We start from the raw sequence: 25,060 nt of genomic DNA on the forward strand, positions 1-25,060 counted from the left end.
TACGATTTAGATAAAACTGGCAGACACTGACGCACACACACGCACACACACATGCACGCACACATAGACAAACAGAGCTCGCGTATAGATATTCAATTTGTTGGCTTTTATAGTCTTTAAAGTTGTTTAAAGCCCGACATTGTAGTGTTTATCAGTCAAAGGTGTGATTAGATATCATTACTTATTTTGAGTTTATGATCAGTAGCACATACATTTTTGATATTATAGGATTGTAACTTATAATTCATTTTATTGCTTTGGCCAATACAAAGGTCGATAATTTTAATAATCTTCATACTATCGGAAAACAAGGTTTAGACAGCTTATGATTATTTGGACCACTGTCAAAACAGTATTATGTTGAGATGAATCGGGACCGTATACGTGAATACAGAATAAGAATGATAAACAAAAAATACCAGATTTCAGAGTGGGGGGGGGGGGGTGCAATGTAAGGAATTTTACTCAGTCTTCATTATAACGAATAGAAATAAACGCCAAGTTTCATGTCTGTGGTTATTATCTACATCTTCAGCTCCTCCTTCATCCGACACAATACTACGTTGATGTGGCGGGTCACATTTTAGATAAGGTTGTAACATCATTTTTCTTCCTCTTTATTTTAACTTTTGCTCATTTAAAAGATTTTATCAACCGGTAATGTGAGGGTTTTTTGACATTTTCAGCTTCCACAGCTGCCATCCTTCTTGATCTGCTCTTTGATTTCTAGTTGCCTGCTTCAAGCTTATTCCGTTGCAGGGCTTGAACTTTTCGTGCAATGAAAGTCTTCATATCTGTTTTTGTTGTCCAAACTATTAGGGATCCTCCCTGGTTTCAAGGGATTGATGGGTGATGTTGCTGCTCTTTCATCTCAAAGTAAGGTCAACCTACTTCAATTTCCTCATTAAGACAACGCCTTTTCCAGCTCTCTTCCACAAGACTGTAAATTTGATTTTGATCTGTCATCTAATGTTAGTGATTATGTGGAGACATTTGGTTTTATTGAGGAATGCTTAGCCTCTTCCCATCTAAATCTACTTTCCTTCAAAGTTTTGGATCATTATGATAGTAGCTACAAATTTGGTACTGTAGTTAAATATTATGCAGAACATTTATAGACTTATTGTCTTTCAATCTGGCCAGAAAGAGCCACAACTCGAAATCAGTAATGCTTTAAATGATTAAATATGTAAAACTATATATTATCATCTTATTCCTTCTTCTTCTTCTTCTTCTTCTTCTTCTTCTTCTTCTTCTTCTTCTTCTTCTTCTTCTTCTTCTTCTTCTTCTTCTTCTTCTTCTTCTTCTTCTTCATTATCGTCATCGTCGTCGTCGTCGTCATCATCCATTATCATCACCATCATCTCCTCCTTCTTTCTTTCTTTACAGATAATGAAAATAATGAACGGGGTTTCTGCTCTCAAGATCACCAGTTTTACTTTATAACTTTCAGGCTGATTAAAGGCGTATAAGATGAAAGATGATGTCAAAAAGTCTGGAGTATAGCTAATTCACAGGATGCTCAGCAGGGATTTGACGTTTTTAATAATAGTAATAATAATAATAATAATAATAATAATAATAATAATAATAAAATAATAATAATAATAATAATAATAATAATAATAATAATAATAATAATAATAATAATAATAATAATAATAATAATAATAATAATAATAATAATAATAATAATAATAATAATAATAATAATAATAATAAATAAAAGAAGAAGAAGAAGAAGAAGAAGAAGAAGAGAGCCATTAATATAATCTTCACTCGCCAAGGATGGAACCAGATTGCTACCGGAGAAAGATGCTTCATTGTATAAAGAAACAAACAACATCATACGCTCCCTATTCTTGATTCGTTGGAATGAGCAGCATCCGAACCACAACAGATTGGCTCAATTTTATCAGTTGACCAGACAAGAGCAGGTCATAATCCTTAGGATGCGAACTGGTCATAAGAGATGAAATAACCACCCCCAACACCTAATTCAATGTTGGGACTACAAGTTAGTGCCACCGCTGAACAGGAAGTATGACAGGTGAACACATCCTACAGAATTGCCCAAGCCTCTTTGCCCTAAGGAGAAAGTACTTACAACCGACTGCCCCAACTAGCCCGAGGAGTAAGCTCCAGGGGAGCCTGGGGGATCTCCACAGGACAGCAGTTTATCTGGTGGAAAGTAGATTTACCATCTGATCGAACGCGAAGAAGAAGAAGAAGATATCAACTGCTGTATGATAATTCTTCAGCTCATTATCGACCGCGCATCCACCAGTGTCTCACAAAGGTGGAAATGAACCTTATTGGGTTAACAAATTAGACACTTACCGGGTTAACTATCTACCGAGACCCCAACAGGAAGTATATCGCGATTGGTCCAACAATGAAGTAGAATTGGAGTTCATTGGAGAAGCACTACGATTGGGAAAATCCGATTTTGATGTAAAAGCGGAGTAATTCAACTACAAACAATATCTATAAAATTTCATTGCAACTAAAAAATTAGCAAAATAGTAGATAAAAATGATTTAACCAACTGTATATAAATTTATTGCATTAAAATGGCTCATCAATGAGTCTTTTTAAAAAACTATATTTCTAAAGCGTACCATTTTCGGACAGCTGTGACACGGTCGGAACAACAACGATGAAATCGAAAGTAGAAAGATAGACTCTAAGGAATGATATTTTACACATGAATCATTTTATTATACTTACAATATTTTTCCTTTCACTCCCATATTTATGTTGGTTATATAACTTCCATCATGACTGGGACCCGTTTCATTCAAAATACACTCATTTTAGTGAAAAAGAAAGACTTGAAATGGTACAGGCATCAAAAGAAATGTTTCAATTTGGTTACGACAATTACATGAAATATGCTTTTCCTGAGGATGAGTTGGACCCAATACATTGTCGGGGCCGTGGAGCCGATCATGCCCGCCCGTAAGTTTTAAGTCCACAAAAACGCGTGTTGTTATCCTCTCTTACCCTGAAGAAACCATGGGTTTGTTTTAACACCCGATGCTGATCAGATTATGAATCAAATTAATCTAGGCAGTTTAGTGAGCAGCAGCAGTGGCAGTCAAATTTTGACCCAACTCGCCCATAGGAAAGTTGTGACTGGAAATTGCCGTTCGCGTTTTAGGGGGTTCAATTAAAGATGCATAACTTCGTTATAAAGAGGAATATCGCAGATATTTTGGTATCAATATTTTCGTCTTTCAATTTCCTTTTAAATGGTGCCAATTAAGGAAAAATCCATTAATAATTCCAGAAGTTATATGAAGTTAAAATTTGGCAATTTTCAAATGCATTTATTTTTTTATTTACCGCGTGTGTTTTTAAAATTTAAACGCTTGTTTTTAGAATAACATCTAAACTTTATTCATGCCAAATTTCAGGGCTCTATATCGATGCGCAGACACCTTTTAACTCTGCGCCGAAATGCCTTGTTTACATTATCTTCTCATCATGGCTGCCGGGCGATATCGATATTCATATCGATATTTTAAATTTAGTTATGTATTATGTTAAATTTAGTCCATAATATTTTCAGTACTATTATTTACTATGTTTTTATTTTGAATACATACATAGTTTTTGTTTTAAAAGTTCATATATTTCTTCTCTTTGTGAAATTCGATATTAATAATATCGATATTTTAAAAATACCAATTGCTTTTATTTAATTTTATTTTACTTTTAAGTCATCAAGTTTCTTTCCCATATGTTTAGATATGTTTATCATGTGTATCCATATTTTAAAGGCCTTAGCCTTAATAATTATTATGGTAAGAAGTTCTATTAGTTTTGACACCCCCATACATTGAGAGAGAAGGGGGGGGGGGGGATAAAATTATATTAATTGTCAGTTCAAATGATGTAATAGCAAAAAACCCAAAGTGGTTCAGCAGAATTGTTTAAAGTATTAAAACTGGGTGGGGATCCTGACCTCCCATAGCGGGCAGGGAGGTACATACTGTGTCTTCTATCCCCTTATATCTTATCCAACAAGCTTTCTGTCTTTGTCTTGGAATGAGATTACTTGGTTTTTTCCGGGCCCTCGTCGGAGTCCTGGCTGAGAGGGAAACAGTCAAATGCATAGTTATTGTTCTGGGAGATGATATTTTTTTCCTTGTAAATCATCTCTCTGTTATGTATTATTATATTGGTTATTTTTAATGTATAATGTAAGCATTTGAGTGTATTCCTCTTTGTTGGATTTTGTGCTTGTGTCCGGATGAGACTTATTATAGGTGATCTCAAACTAAGTACATTGGTGGTATGCTCTTGGAATCTACATCTGATCCTTATTTGTTCCCATTCCCCTTTGTCTTACTTTCTCTTGGGTGCTTTAATTGTAATTCTAGAACTTTTTACTATCCCATTTTCTTCCTTTTTACTGGCGCTGATATAACCTAAATGTGTTGCAAGCGCCGTAAAACCCTTAAAAACAAAACAAAAACAAAGTATTAAAAGCCAGAACTTTCCTTCTAATTATAATAGGGAATCTGTTTCAATTTATTTGAACTTTTTCAATCTACCATTTTATTTGATTTATATGCAATTAAATTGCCATAGGTAAAAATAAACTCATTATGTCATTACACAACATGTTTATATCTTTTCATTTAAATACTCTCAAACCCTTTTTTATTCTCTATGTATTAATTAAAAGAGGGTAATTATTTGCAATTGTTTCAGTGAGATATTGGGGATAAATCAAAATAAAATAAAAGTGATAGAGCAAATTCTTTCTTACGTCTAGCCGAGTTTTTGATTATGTAACATTTGCGTCATATTATGTAATAATGTGTTAATTTGAAATGTTTATCTTCCTCTTTATTAATGTAAATGCATTGTCCTCGATAAGACGAACATTTTGGTATACAATATATGATAAGAACTCCATATTGACTGTTTTAACCATTTTTTATTAACATCACGCGTTTTCGGTCACAACTTTGCAATGGTAATTTTGGGGTAAAAATCGGTCTGAAATTTCAGACTTTGAACTGCCGTAACTACATTTCTAATCCTGATAGAAACAAAATTCAAACTGTTTTGTAATCTGTGTTGCCAGCTCTTTTGTATGACATTGGTTTCAAGTGTGTGAGGTACATTTAGAATTTCTATTAAACTCCCTAATTAATCGACGAAGAGATTAGAGATCGTTAGTCGAGGGTGGGTGGCGGTGGATTGGATATAGTATATATATAGACGCCTAGTGGAGTTGGCGCTATAACTATAATTAGTAAGAGTTAGAATTATAATAAACGTATCGTCAAGAGAGAAATATTGTATAAATAATATGGCCTTTATATACTCATTCATAAATCTGATGGATGTCTCACAAAATTAGCCGCGATTTGATTTATAATTTATATACGTTTGTAAAATCATCCCTCTGAAATGTTGACACAACATCTGCTATTGTATTGTTGTTTGTATAAGTTAAAAGCAAGTAATGTTAAGCGTGATCAGTGACAGAATTGGTGACAGTTGATAATTTTCATCTGACATTGTGTCCTTTTAAAGAACTTTAAACACATCACTCCACTCGACTCAGGTTTGAATGAGTACCTACAGACAGTGACAGATATTGTAATTGTTTTATCACAAAAAGGATGCTTAACACTAAGATAGAACAGGCGCTTTTTTAAAAAAAACCCTGAAAATATGGTTTCATTTTCATATGGCTTGCTTGGGGAATAAATGAAACATTTTGAAGGACATTGAATCATGGTTAAAACATCAAAATCCGCTATAGACCTAATGCCATTGACGTCACGCATATATCATCCACAGTTGCTTCCCTTGAAGTGAGAACACTTATTTCCGATTGCGTTGTTTACATTGGGAACTTCAAGTGATTGTGGCTGAGACAACACAAAACTGTCAAAATACCGAGGATTTGTACTATCTATGGATGCAATAAATGCACATAGAAATCATAAAATACCAATAAAAGTATAAAATTACCCAACAATAAATCAGTCGATGGATAGTAAGTTACTATATACACAAGATGCATTGACATTCATGTGGATGGCTTGGCCGGATGGGTAAAGTCGTCTGTCTTAGAAGGCATGTCGAAATAGTATAAAATTAATTACAATACAAAAGAGATTTGAATATTCATGGTCCATTCTGTTTGAATTGAATTTGTTATCAGTAAAAGAAAGCATTGACTATAAAATCACACTTATTTGCTCTTAATGGTTTAGCACTTAGTTATTTTAAAGAATTTATGAATGTCTATTCTCCATCTGGTATGCTATGTTCTTTATCTGACCACACTAAATTCCACGTCAATAATAAATCAAATTACTTATTTTATGGTAGGAAACCCTTTTCAATACTTGCTCATCAGATATGGAACGACCTTCCCAAGGCTATTTGTGGCGTGTCAAGTGTAGATGCTTTCAAATAAAAACTAAAACATTATATTTTTACAAAGACATATTTTAAGCATTATCAACGTTTCACACTTATTTGGTTATCGATGTTTTCTTCTTTTAAGGAATAACTGGGAATATGTCTGTTTGTGTGTGTGTGTGTGTGAGAGTGTATGTGTTTGTGTATGTGTGTGTTTGGGTGTTTTTTAGACTGTCATAATTGTAATTTCAAGCATGATGTTGCTAACATATCTTTAGCTATATAATCTTTAAACAATGTTCCCTCTTGCTGTGAATGTCTTTCTCTATCAATACCTTCCTTTTATTTTGTTGTACTTAATTTGTGTCTCTTGAATATTTCAGTGAGAATATCAACATAAATGATGTACTTGGGGATTATGCATTGACACTTGTGGAGTCCCTTGATACTTTAGCTGTAGGTATGCTTTCTAGCCTATAGGAGTCATTAAATATTTAGATGAAAGTAAGTAGATATTAATAAGATTGAGCATTACTATTCGTGCTTACTATTAATATAAAAAAAATAAAAAAATTATGGTTATTACCAGTCTGTAGTTCATCTTTAAAGGTCTCAATATTTCTCAAATACTTGGTACCAGTAGGTTAATTGTTCCATAAATGGAACATATTTGGGGAAAAAATGAATGATCATGAATGTCAACATTAGATGGAGGAATATTCAGAATTTGATATACCGTCTGCCCAGTTTGTATTTTATTTAAAAAAAAAAAAAAAATAGAGCTTTTATATAGCGCAATATCCACTTAACGTGCTCAAAGCGCTTTACAAGGGGTCCCTGGTCAACAGCAACATTTAACATGTAGGACGAGACATGACGCCTGTTAGGCGATATTACAATTTTTTGGACAGAGACAACGCTGTTAACGGCCAGGTACTCATTTTACACCTGAGTACGGTGAGAGAATGTGAGAAAAGAGTCTTTTCCAAGGACTCAACTATGCGTCGAGCGAGGCTCGAACCCAGGACCTTCCGATCCGAAAGCGAGTGTCATACCACTAGACCACATAGCCGCACAATATTTGACTTCATTTGTTATTGATTCACGGGTAACTGTATAAGGTGTTATACAGTTATTTTAGCCTGTCGATAGCATGCACGTCAAAAATGTTAAAAGAAGTCATGTCCTCTTGTAATTGAGAAGTGAGACAATTGCCTTTTCACCTAAAGGCACATATGATGAAAAATATCTATAACAATATTCTGAATTTCGAAGCTGATCAAATATACGACACTATTCAATGCTTTTCAGAACTCTCACACATGAAAAAGAGGTTTCGCAGTCAAAAATTCAAATGGTTTGCTTATATAATTTTATATACAATTCTGCATTTTTATTTTTCTTATTTATTTATTTATTTTGTTGGTGATGATTTTGATTGTTTTTACATTCATTCTGAAAAAATATTTTATTAGTAAATCGTTATTGATCTAGACGTCTAATTAAAAAAAAATTTTAAACAATGAATTATTTGTCATATTTTTTTTTCATCACAGATAATGGGAAACAGCTCTGAGTTCAAAGAGGCCGTCAGACGAACAATTGAACATGTTTCATTTGATAAAAACACTACAGTACAAGTGTTTGAAGCAACTATAAGGTTTGTTCACATTTTACACTTTTGGCAGTATTCAACTGTTCTCATATATATATTCAAACCATTCTGCTAGGCTTTAAGTTCATGTTGCCATCCAAATTTTGAGTATTGCTTTAAATATGTTTGGGAAAATCTTGTTGAAACTGTACTGTACGACTGAAACAGTCTAATGAATTTATTTTTAATGGAACAGGAAACAATTAAATTAAGCCAAGTTTCCCAATATCTAATGATGGGAAAATTGATTGGTAGGTTTGTTGTACAGAAGTATGCCATTATAAGCTGTTATTATCCTGTTTTGTCCTACACGTTAATTGTTGCTGTTTGCTAGGGACCCCTTGTAAAGCATTTTGAGCACATTTAAATGATATTGCGCTATATAAATGATCTAGTTTTGTTTAGTTGTTGGGTTTGTTTTTTTTCAATAAGGACATCAACATGTTACTCTAAAAAAAAAGACAGGAAACTATGGATAATGGTAAAAATTGTTACAAAAGAAATAAAATGCCTTAGGAGTCCTGAGGGAGTATAATCTCATGATGGTTAATGACATTTAATTGAAGATTTAAGATACAATACTCTTTTGGACTCCTTTGACACCAACATGCCTCTTAAAACCGTGCCTGAAACAGCTCCCACAAAGCACTGGTTGAAATCTAGAAAGCCTTTATATGCGTCCAAAATAAAAAAAAAAATTTGACCTCAACATGGCAAAAAGAATGGAACGAACGAAAACCACAAGGGGGTGAGCTATTTGATGTTCCGACACAACAACCCTTGCCAGGCTTTAGAACATTGGCAAGGAAACATTGGACAGCCTGCAACAGCAAATGAGCAAGACATGGCAGAACAGCCAACAACTTCCATAGATGGGGATATATTACCTCCCCTGCTTGCCCCAACTGCGATGCCATCCACCAGGATATGGATCACATGTTGCTCGATTGCCCCAATATCTCCATCCCAGGGAGATATCTCACAATATACCAGGCAGAGGAGACTTTTATGGACTGGATGAAAGACAAGCACATGGAGGTGTAAACAGCTCTACGACACTACCACTATTCCATCATAAGTTATCACATAAAGAAATTTCATGATATTGTACTCGTACAGTTCTGGCATTCTTGTTATTGATGAAATCAAAGAGAGCTGCTCATCTGTGAGGGATCTTATGCTTGTTTATATATCTATCTTTATTGTTCTGTTTCATTTTTTTTTTCTCTCTCCCCCCCCCCTGCCTCTCCCCCTCCTTCTCCTTGTGCTCCTCCTTCTCCTCCTCATCCTTATCCTTCTCCTTCCCCCATCCCTACCCCTCCTCTACCACTTACTTTTTTTTTTTTTTTTCTTAATTTCAAAGAAATCCATTCTGCAAATCTAATAGTAACAGATTTCAACCATTCTTATGTATCATATGTAATTTAGAAATGCCCTTTCGTGCATATTTATATTATAGCGGACATGGTTTTTACAGTTGACTTGATGCAATGAGGGTAGTTGGCAATGATTAGGTGAAAGTTCTGGGAGGCAGTGCCTGAAAAAAGGAGAAAGTAAATTGACGGTAAATTGAAATTGAATGACTATCGCTTTTGTTATAAACCTGAATCAGCTAACAACTAATAAAGGAGAACAATATGCTGATGTTGTAAGGCAACCTGCTCGCCAGGACAGCTAGTATCTAACTTCTTTTGTTAAAAGCTAATTAAGATCATCATTTTTAGTTATTCTTTTACTGCATTCATCAGCAGGCATTTCGAAATCTTTATCAAAGTACCAAATTGGGGATGAGATGGCTGAGTGAATGATGCATTGTACCTTCGTTCAGGGGACACAGGTTCAAGCCTCATTTTTTATCTCATTCTTTTTTCCTTGAACAATAAACTTTGCCTTTATTGCTGACTTTGTTGCAAACAACACTGTTCCGACACCTGATTTATCTCAGTATATTCTCAAGATGAGATAGACCCTTAAGAAAATTTTCCCCTGAGGATGAGTAAAAGGATTTTATGTATTAGAAAATTTATATATTTTTAAAACCCTCCTCCAGGATGCTTGGATCATTGTTATCGGCTCATTTGATAATCAAGGACTCAAGGCAGCCTTTTGGGAATATGTCCATCCCCAGCTATGACAACGAACTTTTAGACATGGCTCATGATCTTGCCAATCGCCTTCTTCCAGCCTTTAGTAATACTCCTACAGGGATTCCCTTTCCACGGGTGAGGAGGAGTTTTTAAACAAAAATTGTTGTTATTATTATTATTATTATTATTATTATTATTATTATTATTATTATCATCATCATCATCATCATCATCATCATCATCATCATCATCATCATCATCATCATCATCATCATCATCATCATCATCATCATCATCATCATTCATTATATTATTATTATTATTATTATTATTATTATTATTATTATTATTATTATTATTATTATTATTATTATTATTTGATATATTATTTATACTCATATATTTTTTTGTGTTTTTTTTCTTCTCCATTTTCCATGATAATTACTGTCAGGAAATTTTACTGTGCCATACAATGATAAAACCACTTTGAGATTTCTTAGAAATAATAAAAGTCTCATGTTGAGTTGAATTTATGATAGGTTGGTAGTCATTGATTTCAGTCTCAGGAATAAAAAAACTTTTTCCCGAAGTATACTCATCTTCACCAGAGTCAGAGAGGCTTTTTCTGAAATTTAATTATGAGTACTGATTCAGAAAAAGGCAAGAAAAAAAAAAAAAATTAAAACTAAACATATTCTTATTGCTTAAATCATTCCAATGTCCGTTTCTGTGCTCTGATTCCTTTTAAGTATTTTTGTTACACCAAATCAATAGATGTAGTTTTCTGTTTGGAGAATGTTTAAGATTACTTTACATATATTTTGTTGCAAGCGCAAGTGTGGCTATGTGGTCTAGTGGTATGACACTCGTTTTCGGATCGGAAGATCCTGGTTTCGAGCCTCACATGGCGCATAGTTGAGTCCTTGGAAAAGGCTCTTTACTCACATTCTCTCACCGTATTCTGGTGTAAATAAGTACCTGGCAGTTAACAGCGTGGTCTCTGTCCAAAAAAGAATTATAATATCGCCTCACAGGCATCATGTCCCGTTCTACATGTTAAGTGTTGCTGTTGGCCAGTGACCTCTTGTAAAGCGCTTTATCATGTTTAGTGGATATTGCGCTATAAAAAAGCTCAATTATTAATTTAGTTAAGATCCAAATTTGAATTAATATATATTAAAAATCTTTTTGTCTAACCAGATTTCTCTAAATCACGGTGTGCCTTTTAATTGTGTCAATGAAACATGTACCTCAGGGGCTGGCACCTTGGTGTTAGAGTTTGGTGTGTTGTCCCATCTACTAGACGACCCAGTGTATGAAGGGGTGGCGCGCCGCGCTGTCAGCAATTTATGGAATTTGAGATCAAATGTCACTGGATTGCTAGGTATTGTATCTTAAATCTTAAATTAAATGTCATTAACTATGATGAGATTATGCTCTCTCAGGACTCATAAGGAATTTTATTTCTTTTGTAACAATTTTTACCATTATCCATAGTTTCCTGTCATTTTTTTTAGAGTAACATGTTGATGTCCTTTTTGGAAAAAAAAAAAAACCCAACAAAACAACAAAACTAGAGCATTTATATAGAGCAATATCATTTAAATGTGCTCAAAATGCTTTACAAGGGGTCCCTAGCAAACAGCAACAATTAACGTGTAGGACAAAACAGGATGCCTGTAAGGTGATATTACAATTTTTTCTGACTAAGACATTGCGGTTAACGGCCAGTAACTCATTTGACACCCGAGTATGGTGAGAGAATGTGAGTCTTTTCCAAGGACTCAACTATGCGATAATCAAAGTGGGACTCAAACCCTGGGCCTTTTAGTCTGAAGGCGAGTATTGTACCATGCACTAGACAACATAGCCATTTAATACTGCAATGGTTTGTCTTAGGATGACTGATGCAAGAAGAATAATGTGATATCTGTGATGTTATAGTTTCATCATACTTCCCCATGTTATGATATGTGTTTCAATCATTGTTAGGCATATCTTTTACCATTTTCCATCTTACTTTTCATGTTGATCAATACTATTAATATTACAGTTTACTGCTTAAATATTGTTTCTGTTTGAAATATATAAATATATATATATATATTTTTTTAGTTTTTATTTATTTATTTTAAAAAAAAATATTTATTATTTATTTTTAAAAAAATTTTATTTATTTATTTTTAAAATTTATTTATTTATTTATTATTTATTTTTTAATATTTTTTTTAGGTAATGTCATCAACATCCAGACAGGAGAGTGGGTTGGGCGTATGAGTGGCCTTGGTGCTGGAATAGATTCCTTCTTTGAATACCTTTTAAAGGTGAGAACAACATTATTATTATTAGTATTATTATTATCATTAATTTTTTTTTTTTTTTTTAGTTTGTTATTTAAAAATGTTTTTTTTTTTGAGACAGAATATCAGATATTATGGTCTATGGTATAGGTTTGTCTTGTACATGCTATGGTTTATCTTCGATTGGACTTAAGGTCTGAAACCCTCAAACTAAAAGCGATTATCTTGCCATAATTGCTTGGTGTATATTTTAAATCTTGTGACTAGTTTTTAATTTGTGACCACTGTCGATATAATGTTTTCGATGGGGTTGTAGAAGGCACTTACTGTAATATGTGACACATTCCAAATAACAAATGCTTATCATGATTTCTTGTTTCTTTCTTCAGGCTTACATACTCTTTGGAGATGAAAATGACCTCAAAATGTTCAATGAGTCATATGAGGCCATCAAGTTCCATCTAAGGAGAGGGTAAATAAATAACCATCTTTCTAAAAGATTTGATGCTTGTGAGATATTGTTAATTTTGTGTATTTTTTTTGCTGAGTTTTTATTGATAAGGTTCTTTTTAAAAAAAATAATTTCAAACATTGAGAGGTTTAATTATGTGACAAACATGTAAACTTTTTTTTTTATATTTGAAGATTTATGTATTAAACAATGTCAGGCAAAGCATATAGAAAACGTAAAAGAAAATATAATCCCAAAAAAATCGACCTGCCTCATGCACACTTTTTCACCTGCTCCCAATTTCTTTATTAATAAGATCTATACTAATAGACATGCAAGATCTCAAAAGTAGAAAAAAATAGTCCTTCAGAGCCATTGAACCCATAAGGACTTTCCACCAGATCTAACAGACCCAGCAACCCAATCACTGCTTAATGGACAGGAGGCTCAGAAAAAAATTTCGCCTGCACCTGGGATCGATTACAGTCCATTTGCTTTTAAAGCAAGAGCTCTACCAACTGAGCTATTGAGATCCCATACATTATCTCAGGAAGATTAATGTTTTGTCCCCACATTTAACATTTTATTGATTTTAATTTTTTTCATTTGATATCGGGAAATAAGATTTAAGGACCTTGTTTTTTAATGTTTGTGTGCAATTAGATCATTTTTTAAAAGTCTGAGAATCATTTTTGTGTACAAGCTCTTTTTGACTTTCGGATATCTAAAGAATGTTTTGCTAATCAAGCTAATCAATAAAATTCATTTATTTTTATTTCAGAATTAATCTTTGCTACAGAAATTGCCAAATGCTGTTTTTTTTTTTTTCCCTTCTTTTTATATATAATTTTTTCTATCAGGAGAGAGAGCTGCAATAGGGGCTCTGGAAAGACTCCCATGTATGTCAATGTCAACATGCGTACAGGAGATGTGGTCAATACTTGGATTGATGCGCTCCAGGCCGCCTGGTCAGCTGTACAGGTAATATTAACAATATGTAAATTGTAAAGCGCTTTGAGTTTGTTTTGTGGAAATTGCGCAATATAAAAGCTCAATTAAAATTTTTATTTTATGTTGGGAGGTCTGAGGTTCGATTGCCAGTCGATGGAAACTGATTTTTGGAATTGTTTTTTTTTTTTCTTGTATTTTTATTTCTTGCTTTGTCTGGTACTGTTTCATACACACTCGTATGGAACAATATGGTAGGGGAAAGTTAGTTAGTTCGGAAAATGCTTTGACAATACCAATCAGTATTTCAGCCCAGGGTATTCTTCCAGAAACTCATCCTGTCCTTTGAAATATGCTTGAATAAATAGAATTCTTAGGCATCTTTTGAATGATATTTTTCCTTCAAGACTTTGTGAACTGGGATTTCTGAATAAAATGAGTAGGTACAGGTTCTCATACATCTGTCATATGACCTCAAAGCGTCAGACGGGGTCACTAGTCTTGAAAGTAATTAAAAAAAGTAAAGTAAAGTAATTAAAGATTATAAAAGAAAGAAAGGTAACAATTAGACTTTAGATGAGGAATAGAGAGGCTGTGAATTTATTTTAAAAAAAAGGATTTGAAAACTGGAAATGCTGTCCAAAGTGGTTTTTAAAAAAGCTTTAAAAAAATAGGAAAATTATTTAGATTAGTCATGTCTCTTTATGAGATGAAATCAAAATTTAATCAATAAGCTTATGCCAGTGAGTTATTTTTATTTCATAATTTTAGTTTATAATGTTTTTTTTTAACAGGTCTTAAACGGAGATATAGAAGAGGCCATTTGTAGTCATGCTGTATATTACACAATATGGCGGCGCTATAGTGCTTTGCCAGAGAGGTATAATTGGCAGTTGAAATCTCCTGATGTCAACTTTTATCCCCTTCGCCCTGAACTGGTTGAGTCAACTTATTTTTTGTATAGGGCAACCAAGAATCCCTTCTATTTGCATGTTGGGAGAGATATACTTAAGAGTATTGATGAACATACCAAGGAAACGTAAGTAATAATTTTCCCATGAGGACTTGTTCATGTGGCTTTGTGGTCTTGTAGTATGATACTCGACTTTTGACTCGCAGGTCCTTGGTTTGAGTCTTGCTTTTTTGCTGTGCAAAGCTCAGTCCCAGGAAACAGATCTCTACTCACATTCTCTTACCAAATTCAGTGTAAAATGAGAACCTGGCTTGACTTATAACAACATTGTCGCTGAAGGGGAAAAAAAATGTGATATCATTTGACAGACATCATGTCTCGTCCCTACAAATTAAGTGTCGTTGTTGGTTGGGGACGACATGTAAAGCGTTTTGAGTAAGTTTGATGGATGTTGTTCAGTATGAAAGTTTAGTTCTTTTACATTGCCTTTAGTTATTTAAATAAATATTTGGCTGTTCATCTGCTTGAAGAAAGAAAAAAGATCATGATAGTTAAAAATGCTGTAATTGGAATGTTTTGAGCTTAATTACATGATACACATTCAGATAAAACTGCAAGTCTAATCTCAAATTAAAAAAAAAAAATTTTTTACCATTAATGATTAGTTTTTGCTTTGGCTGAAGTTTTTTAATTCAAAAACTGTCTTTTTCGCTCATTTCGTTTTTTTTTTTTTTTCTTAAAAGACTATAATTATTTTAATTTTAATTTTTAAAATTTCTCAATCATTCCACATATATTTATATATATATATATAATATATATATATATATATATATATATATATATATATATATATATATATATATATATATATATATATATATATATTATATTTATTTATTTATTTTCTTGATATACTTTTTATAACCTACTTTTAAAGTCAGTTTTCATGAGTGAACAATAAAAAATAACGAAAAGATCAAAAGCTTTTCTAAGCTTGATTGATGAGTTTGATTTTTAAGAAAAATAGATTCAAGCCGCAAGATTTTGCATGGATTATAGTTTGATTAATTTATAATTCTCTTTTGTCTGAACCTGTTTTTTGAACAATGATGCATGATGCTTATAAGATGGTGACAATTATGTAAATGCAAAACTCCGTCCCCTAAAAAAAAAACAATCAGTTTTTTACATTTTGACAAATTTCATGTCACAATCTTAAAGTAATCTTAAAGATGGATCTGTGATTTTTAATTGTACAAAAAGTCGTTTTTTTTTTTTGGTTTTTTATACCATCTCGTCATGATATAAATCTACACTCAATATCCAGATGTGGTTATTGCACCATCCACGATGTACACACCAAAGAACTGGAAGACAGGATGGAAAGCTTCTTTCTGAGTGAAACCTGCAAATACTTATATCTGGTAAGATACTTTGTGGTGACTTCCCCTATTTATCCCTTTCAATCTTGTTAGTGACCATACGTGATTTCTTAAGGGTGGTCTTCTTGTTTTTTCTTTTTGTTTTTTTTTATTTGTTTTTTTTTTGGTTGTTTTTTTTTTTTTTGTTTTTTTTTTTTTGTTTTAACAACAGACATAAACATTTTTTTACCAAGAGGGCAGTAATCAGTGGTCCAAACGAACAAGAATGATTTTTCCTTAGAGGTTTTTTTTCTTTCTTTTTTAACATTGCGGCATTGTAGTCTAGTGGTATGACATTTGCCTTTGAGTTGGAAGGTCATGGGTTCGAGTCCTGAGAGCCACATGGTTGAGTCCTTGAAAAATGCTCTTTACTCACATTCTCTCAATGTACTGAGGTGTAAAATGAGTACCTGGCCAATAACAGTGTTTTTTCTGTCCGAAAAAAAAAAATGGTACTATTGCCTTACAGGTGTCATGTCTTGCCCTTCATGTTAAGTATTGCTATTGACTAGGTAACCTTTGTAAAGTGCTTTGAGCATGTTTGTGGATATTGCTCTATATAAAAGCTCAAGTTTTTTTTGTTTGTTATTTTTTTTTAACTTTTAGGAAACAATTGAGGGGTATGACCTTAAAAACTATTAACATTTAAAAACCAGTGGCAATTATTTTTTAGTTAAACTTTAAAAAAAAAACTCATCTGTTTCACCCTAAACCTTTTACACGTTTTCCAAGTTGATGTAATTTTCTTGTTTAGGCATTTGATAAAGGGACATGAATTCTTCTTACTTTAGCTATTTTACAATTTAACTCCATTTGCAAAATGAATTTAAAAAGCAAATGATTAGTCCATAAGTAACCCCTTTCACAGCTTAAATACTCACAAAAACTCTCAAAAAACAATTGTTGAAAGATTCGTTTACTTACCTGATCAGCATTTAATTTTTTTTTCCAGCTTTTTGATATAGATAACCCAGTGAACAAAGACTTTTCACAGTATCTGTTTTCCACGGAGGGACACATTTTCCCAATCGATTCAGCTTTCCGTAAAAGGAAGTGGAAAGATGACTTTTTGAAGAGTAGGAAAGAGGATAAAGAGAAAAGTGCTGATGTCTTGAACAAGGCAAAAAAGGCACAGCAGAGACACGCGGATAAAGATGACGAGGATATTGTTGATGTTGATGCTGAGGAAGAGATTATTGCAGAACCAGATGAGCAAGATGATGAAGCTGAGACTCAGCTCGTTGTTATAAAGGATGTGAGAAGAAATAACAATTCCATGGTGAGTAGTCATTTAGTTAGAGCCATTAAAGCCCCAAAGAGCTAGAATTTACCCTGGATTTTAAAGAGTTTAATGGACAGTAAATATTTCTTGCTATCCTTTTGATTGGATGCTAATCTGTTGTAAATTGTTCTTCTCCAGATTTTGTCCCAAAATAAGTTACAAACCATCACATAATTTTTCCTCACAAGTTTTCAGTAAATATTCTTTAAATTTTCATTTATCGTTTTTAAATGCATCAATGTGTAACAACTTATTAGGAATAGAATCGAATTGTGAGTTTTAAATTCATTTTTCTGAATTTCTGATACATGAACCAAAAATATATGCATAAATAATTCTAGCCACTAGTTGTCAGATTCATTTTTCTACATTCAAAAACTGCAACTGTATAAATTTTTGTTTTGTTTTATTTATTTATTTTTTTCTCAGTGTGACTTATTCCATCCTGAACGTCGCTACAATTTGCCATTGTTGAGTCATTACCTTACACAAATTGAGGTCGCTGTTGGTTTAAGGAGTGACGGGGACTTGTGATAAAGGCTTATCTGCGGTGTGATTACGTGTGTTAATTTGTCCATTTTTGTTTTCTTTACTTTTACATGAAATGATTCCTTAACATAATTTTTTAATTGTATAAAAATATTTTGAAATTCCTTAGATCACTGACTGGGCTGTGAAAATTAAGATAATTTTTCTTGTATTGATTTTTTTTTAGAGTTGACATCACCTCATGAGTAGAAATTTTAGATAACTTGTTGAAAAGATTTTGAGGATTAAGGGAAAAAGTGCACACTTGTGTCCCATTGTATAAAATGGTGTTTTACAGTTGTCAGAAAGTTAAGGCAATCAGAAGAAATCATGATATATCACCTCAATATAGCAATCTTAACTTAAAGTCTTAGCTATAAATTTAGTCTTGCAGCATCTAAATCATCTGGCATATGTAATACAAATTTGAGATGATGTGTTACAATTTTGAAAAGTTAGCAATGGCTAGGATAGTCATTGTTAGCCAATGGCCAATCACAAAGACAATCAAAATCTTTTGACAAGATGGCTATTTTTTCATCACGGCACAAGGCAAGTCCAAAGAGCTAAAGCTCAATTGGATGCTTGCTTGGATAAGTAAGTGAGTGAAGTCCTTCCAAATTTAAGATGTACGTAATTCCGAACTTAAAAATATGTAAGTATCATTGGAGCAATATATTAAACACATCAGTTGTACCTGGATGCAAGACGTTTTCTCCAGGTGGACAGAATTCTTAAATGGTCTCTTTTAAAGCAGTCTTCATGAATTTTTTTTGTTACTTTCCAATATACTATATATATATATATATATATATATTATATATATATATATATATATATATATATATATATATATATATATATATATATATATATATATATATATTATATATGATTTAATTGTTAACCCAATTTTGATTCTGTCAGTCTATAGTTGCAAGGGGATTCGGTTACAATTATGTTGCTTTATTATGTAATGGCAAAAAAATTGATAGAAAGTGGGATATTAGAGGGCATTTTTTTATACTTGCCAAGAGTAGCTATGACTATTACAGGTGAATTTATTTTTCTTTTTTCTTTTGGTTTACTGTGTGAAAACGAAATAGAGACATTAATAAGCATATAGAGGCATGCTTGAGATTTCTGTAAAACTAGGTTTACGTATTTGAAAATATCATGACTATGTGAACCCCAAAAAATATATTCAGGGGCTTGGTACATATGACATCAAATTAAATAATTATTCCTATACTAGTGCAGAACTGCCAACTATACGCCAAAAAGGAGTATTATTTCGCTTTTAAAATCAAATTTTGTATGAATGCTTTGTTGTTCCACATTACGCCTTAATGTCATCATCAAGGTTGTGTGGGTGATTTAAGCAATTTTTTTTCTTTGTCCCGAATCTCGTCTCACTGAAAACGAAAGAAAGCTGCATTTTTCATCATCCACTTCCAGCGTATCTTGTTTTCAGAAGCCTAAATTAGAAGCGTTATTTGAGCATAGTATCCTTTACCAACTTTATTGTGGAGAGGAATCTTCCAATAACGATTGCAGATGATTGTGGTGATATATGTTTATGAATAATGCCTTTGTTTTGCACAATTACACATTTTCCTTCAAAAGGACACCCTTTTTCACTCAAAATTACACCTTTTCTTCAGTTGGGGTTGGCAGCGCTGCTAGTGCCTTTGCTTGGTTGTTAAATCACAAGTGTTGACCAAATACTGTTTCTCTCTGGAGTTCAATGTTAATATTACTTTTGTGGTATGAAAGTATTCATTGGTCAGTTTTAAGGACATGTGGGTTTTTATCCTACATCATAAAAATGGTTTTCTAAAGATCAAATTGACGCCGTTATTTTTTGCTATATTTATTTTTCAAGTTTCAAAAAGGTTAATATAAAACACTGACTTAGTGTGATGATCGAAACTTGGCTTGGATATTTTTAAGAAAGGAGAGAAAGTGAACATATTAATACAATGAGACGGACTACTTATCCTTAATCTTCCCAGTTGCAATTTGAACTTATTTTCTGAGTGGTCATAGAGATAATAATTGTTGCACTGTCTTATTATATATATGACATGAAATAATTATTTAATGTTTGATTTTAAAAAAGAAATATAATAAAAGCAATAATTTGAAAATCAAATGTTCCTACTTTATACATAGTATATGTAACAACTACTCATTTCAACAATACCAATAATCGTGTTTTATCAACGCATTTGTGTCAATCATTATCAACTCTTCCAAAATCCACGGGCCACTTTACCTATTCAATATAATCTAAATATACATTATATGAATATTTATTATGGTACATACTATTCTGTTTCATGATTTGTTTTGTCAACCTATTGATTCCACGTAGACAGTTTAAATGCCAAAATCTGTGATAATATATTATTGGTAAATCTTAAAATGATTACGAGTGTAACAGATGGTAGTGTGTGATTAGGATTGTAACAAATGGTAATGTGTGAGAAGATTGTAATCCATGGTAATGTCTGATTAAGATTTTACCCATCGATTATTTGTGATAAGATTATAGTCAGTGGTAATGTTGGATAAGATTATAATTGGTGGTAATGTGCGGCTATGTGGTCATGTGGTATGACACTCGCTTTTGGATTGGAAGGTCCTGGGTTTGAGCCTTGCTTGGCGCATAGTTGAGTCCTTGGAAAAGTCTCTTTACTCAGATTCTCTCACCGTACTCAGGTGTAAAATGAGTACCTGGTCGTTAACAGCGTTGTCTCTGTCAGAAAAAAATTGTAATATCACCTAACAGGCATCATGTCTCATTGTGCACATTACGTGTTCCTGTTGATCAGGGACCCTTTGTAAAGCACATTGAGCACGTTTAGTGGATATTGCGCTATATAAAAGCTCAAGTTTTTTGGAAATTTTTTTTTTTTTAAATGTGTGGTTAAGATTGTACCCATTGGTCAGTGCTGATGGTTTTCCTCGGATCTGTGGAAATCTGTCGTGATTTTAGAGTCAGGGAAGGGATTTGCTCCTTCTAAAGAATTTCATTTCCCCCCCAATCAAATGTACTGACAGACCTGATGTCTGATGGAAGAAATATGTGTAGTTTTCCACTCTCCAATAGTTAGCTAGAATTTCAAATGCTCTTAAAGTGGGGGGTTAGTGAAGTAAAATTGGGGCTTATAGGCAATAGTTCAAAATGTTCCTCCTTTTTTACTTATCATCACCATCAGCACTGATTAGTATTGTGTTGTTAGTAAAATGTAATTTAAAGGAAAAGTGTTACCAATGTTAAAATATGATTAAGATTGTACTCATTAGTAATATGTGGTTAAAAGTGTTACCAATGGTAATATGTGACTCAGATTTTTAATCATTGATAATGTGTGATTAAAATTGTAACCAACGTTTATGTGCATTTATGTATTTCAAAAACTTTTGTCTCCATTAATTTATATCAATGTTTTTTTATCAGACTTGCCACTTATACAAATAGAAATCTGTATGAATACAAGGTATTTGGAACCCCTCGTCATGTTCAGTTTTATATTTAGAAAATGGAAAGAAAATTTGTGAAAGCAGCTTTTTAAAATTAAAAAAAAAAACTACTTACATATAGATTTTTTTTAAAATGGAATCAGTCTATAACAAATATGAATGGCTAAAAAGCTCTTTATCTTGGGCAAACACAGTTTTTAAAAAATAAAATGGGAATTTGTATTTTTTTTTAATGTGAAAAATGAAGATTTTATGTTTGCCGATAGTGGCAGATCTATCTAAGCATTGTGTTATAAATTTATTGTTAATTATATAAAGTGGTTTTGGTACAATGCCGAGTCATCTGGATGCGAAAGAAAAAAACCCAACTAAAATACAAAATCAGTTGAAAATCAGAGAGAGAGAGAGAGAGAGGGAGAGAGATTCTGTTTCTTTTCTTTTTTTTTCATGTTTAATGATGTATTATTCAAATATCCATTTGTGACTGCGATGACATCAAAACAAATAACTCTGGGTGGGGTTCCTAATCTCCCATAGTGGGCAGGGGGGTACATACTGTGTCTTCTATCCCCTTATATTTGTTTTCCAACATGCATTCTGTCTTTGTCTTGGAATGAGATTACTTGGTTTTGTCCTGGCCCTGGCCGGAACCTAGCTGGGAGGGAAACAGTGAAATGCATAGTTATTGTTTTGGGAGATGATATTTTTTTTCCTTGTAAATCATCTCTCTGTTATGTATTTTATTTGTTATTTTGAATGTATGATGTAAGCATTTGAGTGTATTCCTCTGTTGGATTTTGTGCTTGTGTCCGGATGAGACTTATAGGTGATCTCAAACTAAGTAGATTGGTGGTATGCTCTTGGAATCTACATCTGATCCCTCTTTGTTCCCAGTTCCCCTATGTCTTACTTTTTCTTGGGTGCTTTAATTGTAATTCAAGAACTTTTTACTGTCCCATTTTCTTCCTTTTTACTGGCGCTGATATAACCTAAATGTGTTGCAAGCGCCGTAAAACCCTTAAAAACAAACAAAAACAAAACAAATAACTCAAAAGTAGGGTAGTGAATGGTATTTGAGCTACTTAATCTAATTCACTCTCCTCATACATATACAGAAAAGTTTATTCTATGTTTATATTTATTTGCGGGTATAGGTCTCAATGAAGGCATTTTATGTTTCTCTTGGACAAGATTTTAAACACTCGATCTCTACATTGGATGCAGCATGGGGTGATTCCTGTTGAGTTTGGTTATATGGATTATCGTTATTCTTTGATGAAGTGCCCCAGTTGTTATAGCATCTTAAGTAAATTGCAATTTCCACCTAGAAATGATTAACAATACAGTCCACTCCAGATGATTGTAACACCTTGGGATCAGCGAAAATGTTGCGATTAACCAACGTTGCAATTAAACGAAGTTGTGTTTCCAGTCCACTATTGCAATTGCAACATTTTATACATATTATGGTAAACTCAAACCAGTTGTTGTAAACATTGTTTTTAGTCCACCATAGACTGAGCAATATGATTGAAATCAAAACCATAAAGCAGCCTTGTGTAGATTTTGTCAAGCAAAATCAGCTTTGGTGCAAGTCAACATCTTTTTCAGATTTGATTCCCTTTCACCCTTTTGTTCTCAACATTTGTAAGAGTCAAAGAGATCAGCTGTGATGAGAAACAATAAGCTCTCACCAAACTCGTTGGTCACAATGCACAGTTGTTAATCCCAAAACAAAGAATTTGCTCAGTCTCTCTTTACAGTTGTCATTGTCTACCTGTTGTAAAGACTATGTCAGCCAGTCCTCTCTCCTCGTATTTAATGGCCACTGATGACATCACAAACCCATACTGCAAAGCCCCACCCTCTTTAGTCTCTAATAGAGTGGTGATACACTACTGTAGCATTAAATCCCGCTCACTCTCGATTTTCAACCTGTCACGATTTCTTCCATGATTAAATTTAATCGTGATATTTTGTTTGATTGATTTCTTGAATTTACCACTTTTTGAGGGCGAAAATTTGTTGCGATTAACCGAAGTTTGTTGCAATTAACCAGTGACTTTTATATAGAATTAATTCTTTTTCTTGTGAAATGTTGCGATTAACCGAGTTGCGATTATCCGGAGTGGACTGTAATAAAAGAGAATAAAGAAAATAGAAGCTTCAATTTAATTTACCAAGTCAATTGATTTACAAAAATACTAATATTGATTAAATTGAATTGAAGCTTCAATACCTATTTATTGTTATATATTTCTTAGAGCTTCACACAATAGCAATATTTGCATTGACTTCTACCAAGGCAACTGATAAAGCTATCAAAGCAAACATTAGACCTTTATCCAAAGTATCTTGGTAGAAACTGTTTCTCTCATTCTACTAATTCCTAGTTTCTCTGATTACTTCGTATATTTTTTGAAAAATTATTGCATTGATTTTTTAACATACTAATTATTTGTAAAATGTATTATGTCGCGTGCAGTAACCACTCTCACCATACAAGTTATAGACTTACATACCATAATTGTGGTTAATTTTTTTTCCTCTGTTTAATCTGTATGTAAACCCTTTTAAATATAACATGTTTTCCACTGTGCTTACCACTCCTGTTATTGATAATTCCAAAAAAAAAAAGAATTTAATTTTCTCCTATATATTTTTTTTCATTTTACATTTTTTATTTGTCATGGACGTTTGGTAAAAGATAGATATTATGGTGGGCAGGAGGTCACACTGTGTCTTCTGTCCCCTATTTCTGTTTTACGAGTTGCTTTCTTTCTTTGTCTTGGAATGGAATGACTTAGTTTTGTTGTAACCCTGGCCAGGGACCTTGACCGTGAAGTAAAAACCAGTCAAATGTACAGTTATAGTTTTGGGAGATGATATTTTTTCCCTTATAAATCATCTCTCTGTTATGTAGTTACACTTCTTTTTTTTTTTTTTTTTTTAAATATACAATGGTTTGTAAAGATTTGAGTGTATTCCTCTTAGTGGGGACCTGTGCTTGTATCTGGATGAGACTTTAAGGTGATCTCAGACGAATGATAGTTTGCTCTTAGAATCTACATCTGTTCCCTATTTGATTTCATCCCCTTCATTTTACTTTTTCTCGTGCGCTTTCAATAGTAAATCTATAACTTGTTTGACTATCCCATTTTACTGGCGCTGAAATGACCTAAATTTGTTGCAAGTGCCGTAAACCCCTAAAAATATGCAAAAACAAAGCTCGTACATATTGATAACTATCTTTTTAAAAAAAAATTAGTATTTTTTTTTAATGAGTTGCATGTGCCATTCATGGAACCAGTAACAATTGTGTCACTAGTCGTAATTGGTCATATCTTGGACACTCAAAGAGAGCAAGTAGTGTATCAGAGTTAATGGAGCCGGAGTTTATTGTGAAGTGAGCAGTGCTGTAAAATTATTTGCTACCTTTTTGATAGGACAATGATCTAATGCAAGATCCTCAGTTTTAACACTGCTTTTGTGATAGCAAATAAGATGGGGCTGTAAATAAATGAGTTTTACAACTGTAGTAGCTAGAAAACAAATTCACTCTTATATTCACGTTCTAAAGTTGGGATA

General features: G+C 32.9%; 1 protein-coding gene across 2 annotated transcripts; it reads left to right on the plus strand.

Annotated features, from left to right (window-relative positions):
* Nucleotides 1–2,661: 2,661 nt before the first annotated feature.
* Nucleotides 2,662–18,760, plus strand: LOC144975601 (ER degradation-enhancing alpha-mannosidase-like protein 1). Of its 2 annotated transcripts, XM_078919761.1 has the most exons (12): nucleotides 2,662–2,961; nucleotides 6,780–6,852; nucleotides 7,953–8,056; nucleotides 10,101–10,272; nucleotides 11,338–11,521; nucleotides 12,370–12,461; nucleotides 12,827–12,909; nucleotides 13,749–13,869; nucleotides 14,631–14,875; nucleotides 16,080–16,176; nucleotides 17,126–17,452; nucleotides 17,885–18,760. In XM_078919761.1, the coding sequence occupies exons 1-12, from the start codon at nucleotides 2,708–2,710 to the stop codon at nucleotides 17,987–17,989; spliced, it is 1,857 nt and encodes a 618-aa protein (XP_078775887.1). In that variant the 5' UTR covers nucleotides 2,662–2,707; the 3' UTR covers nucleotides 17,990–18,760. The 2 variants fall into 2 exon arrangements, with proteins under 2 accessions (XP_078775887.1, XP_078775888.1); XM_078919762.1 differs by lacking the exon at nucleotides 2,662–2,961 and having other exon boundaries at nucleotides 6,794–6,856.
* The last annotated feature ends 6,300 nt before the right edge of the window (nucleotides 18,761–25,060 follow it).

Source organism: Berghia stephanieae, chromosome 6 (assembly GCF_034508935.2).
Source record: "Berghia stephanieae isolate SIO BIC M18660-M18661 chromosome 6, UCSD_Bste_1.3, whole genome shotgun sequence".
NCBI classification, from domain to species: domain Eukaryota; kingdom Metazoa; phylum Mollusca; class Gastropoda; order Nudibranchia; family Aeolidiidae; genus Berghia; species Berghia stephanieae.

Bases quoted from the DNA above. Each gene is read 5' to 3' on its own strand.
- LOC144975601 (XM_078919761.1), top strand. From the start codon at position 2,708: ATGAATCATTTTATTATACTTACAATATTTTTCCTTTCACTCCCATAT. The intron at 10,273-11,337 runs GTGAGGAGGAGT...TTGTCTAACCAG, and splicing joins CAGGGATTCCCTTTCCACGG to ATTTCTCTAAATCACGGTGT. The intron at 14,876-16,079 runs GTAAGTAATAAT...CTCAATATCCAG, and splicing joins GATGAACATACCAAGGAAAC to ATGTGGTTATTGCACCATCC.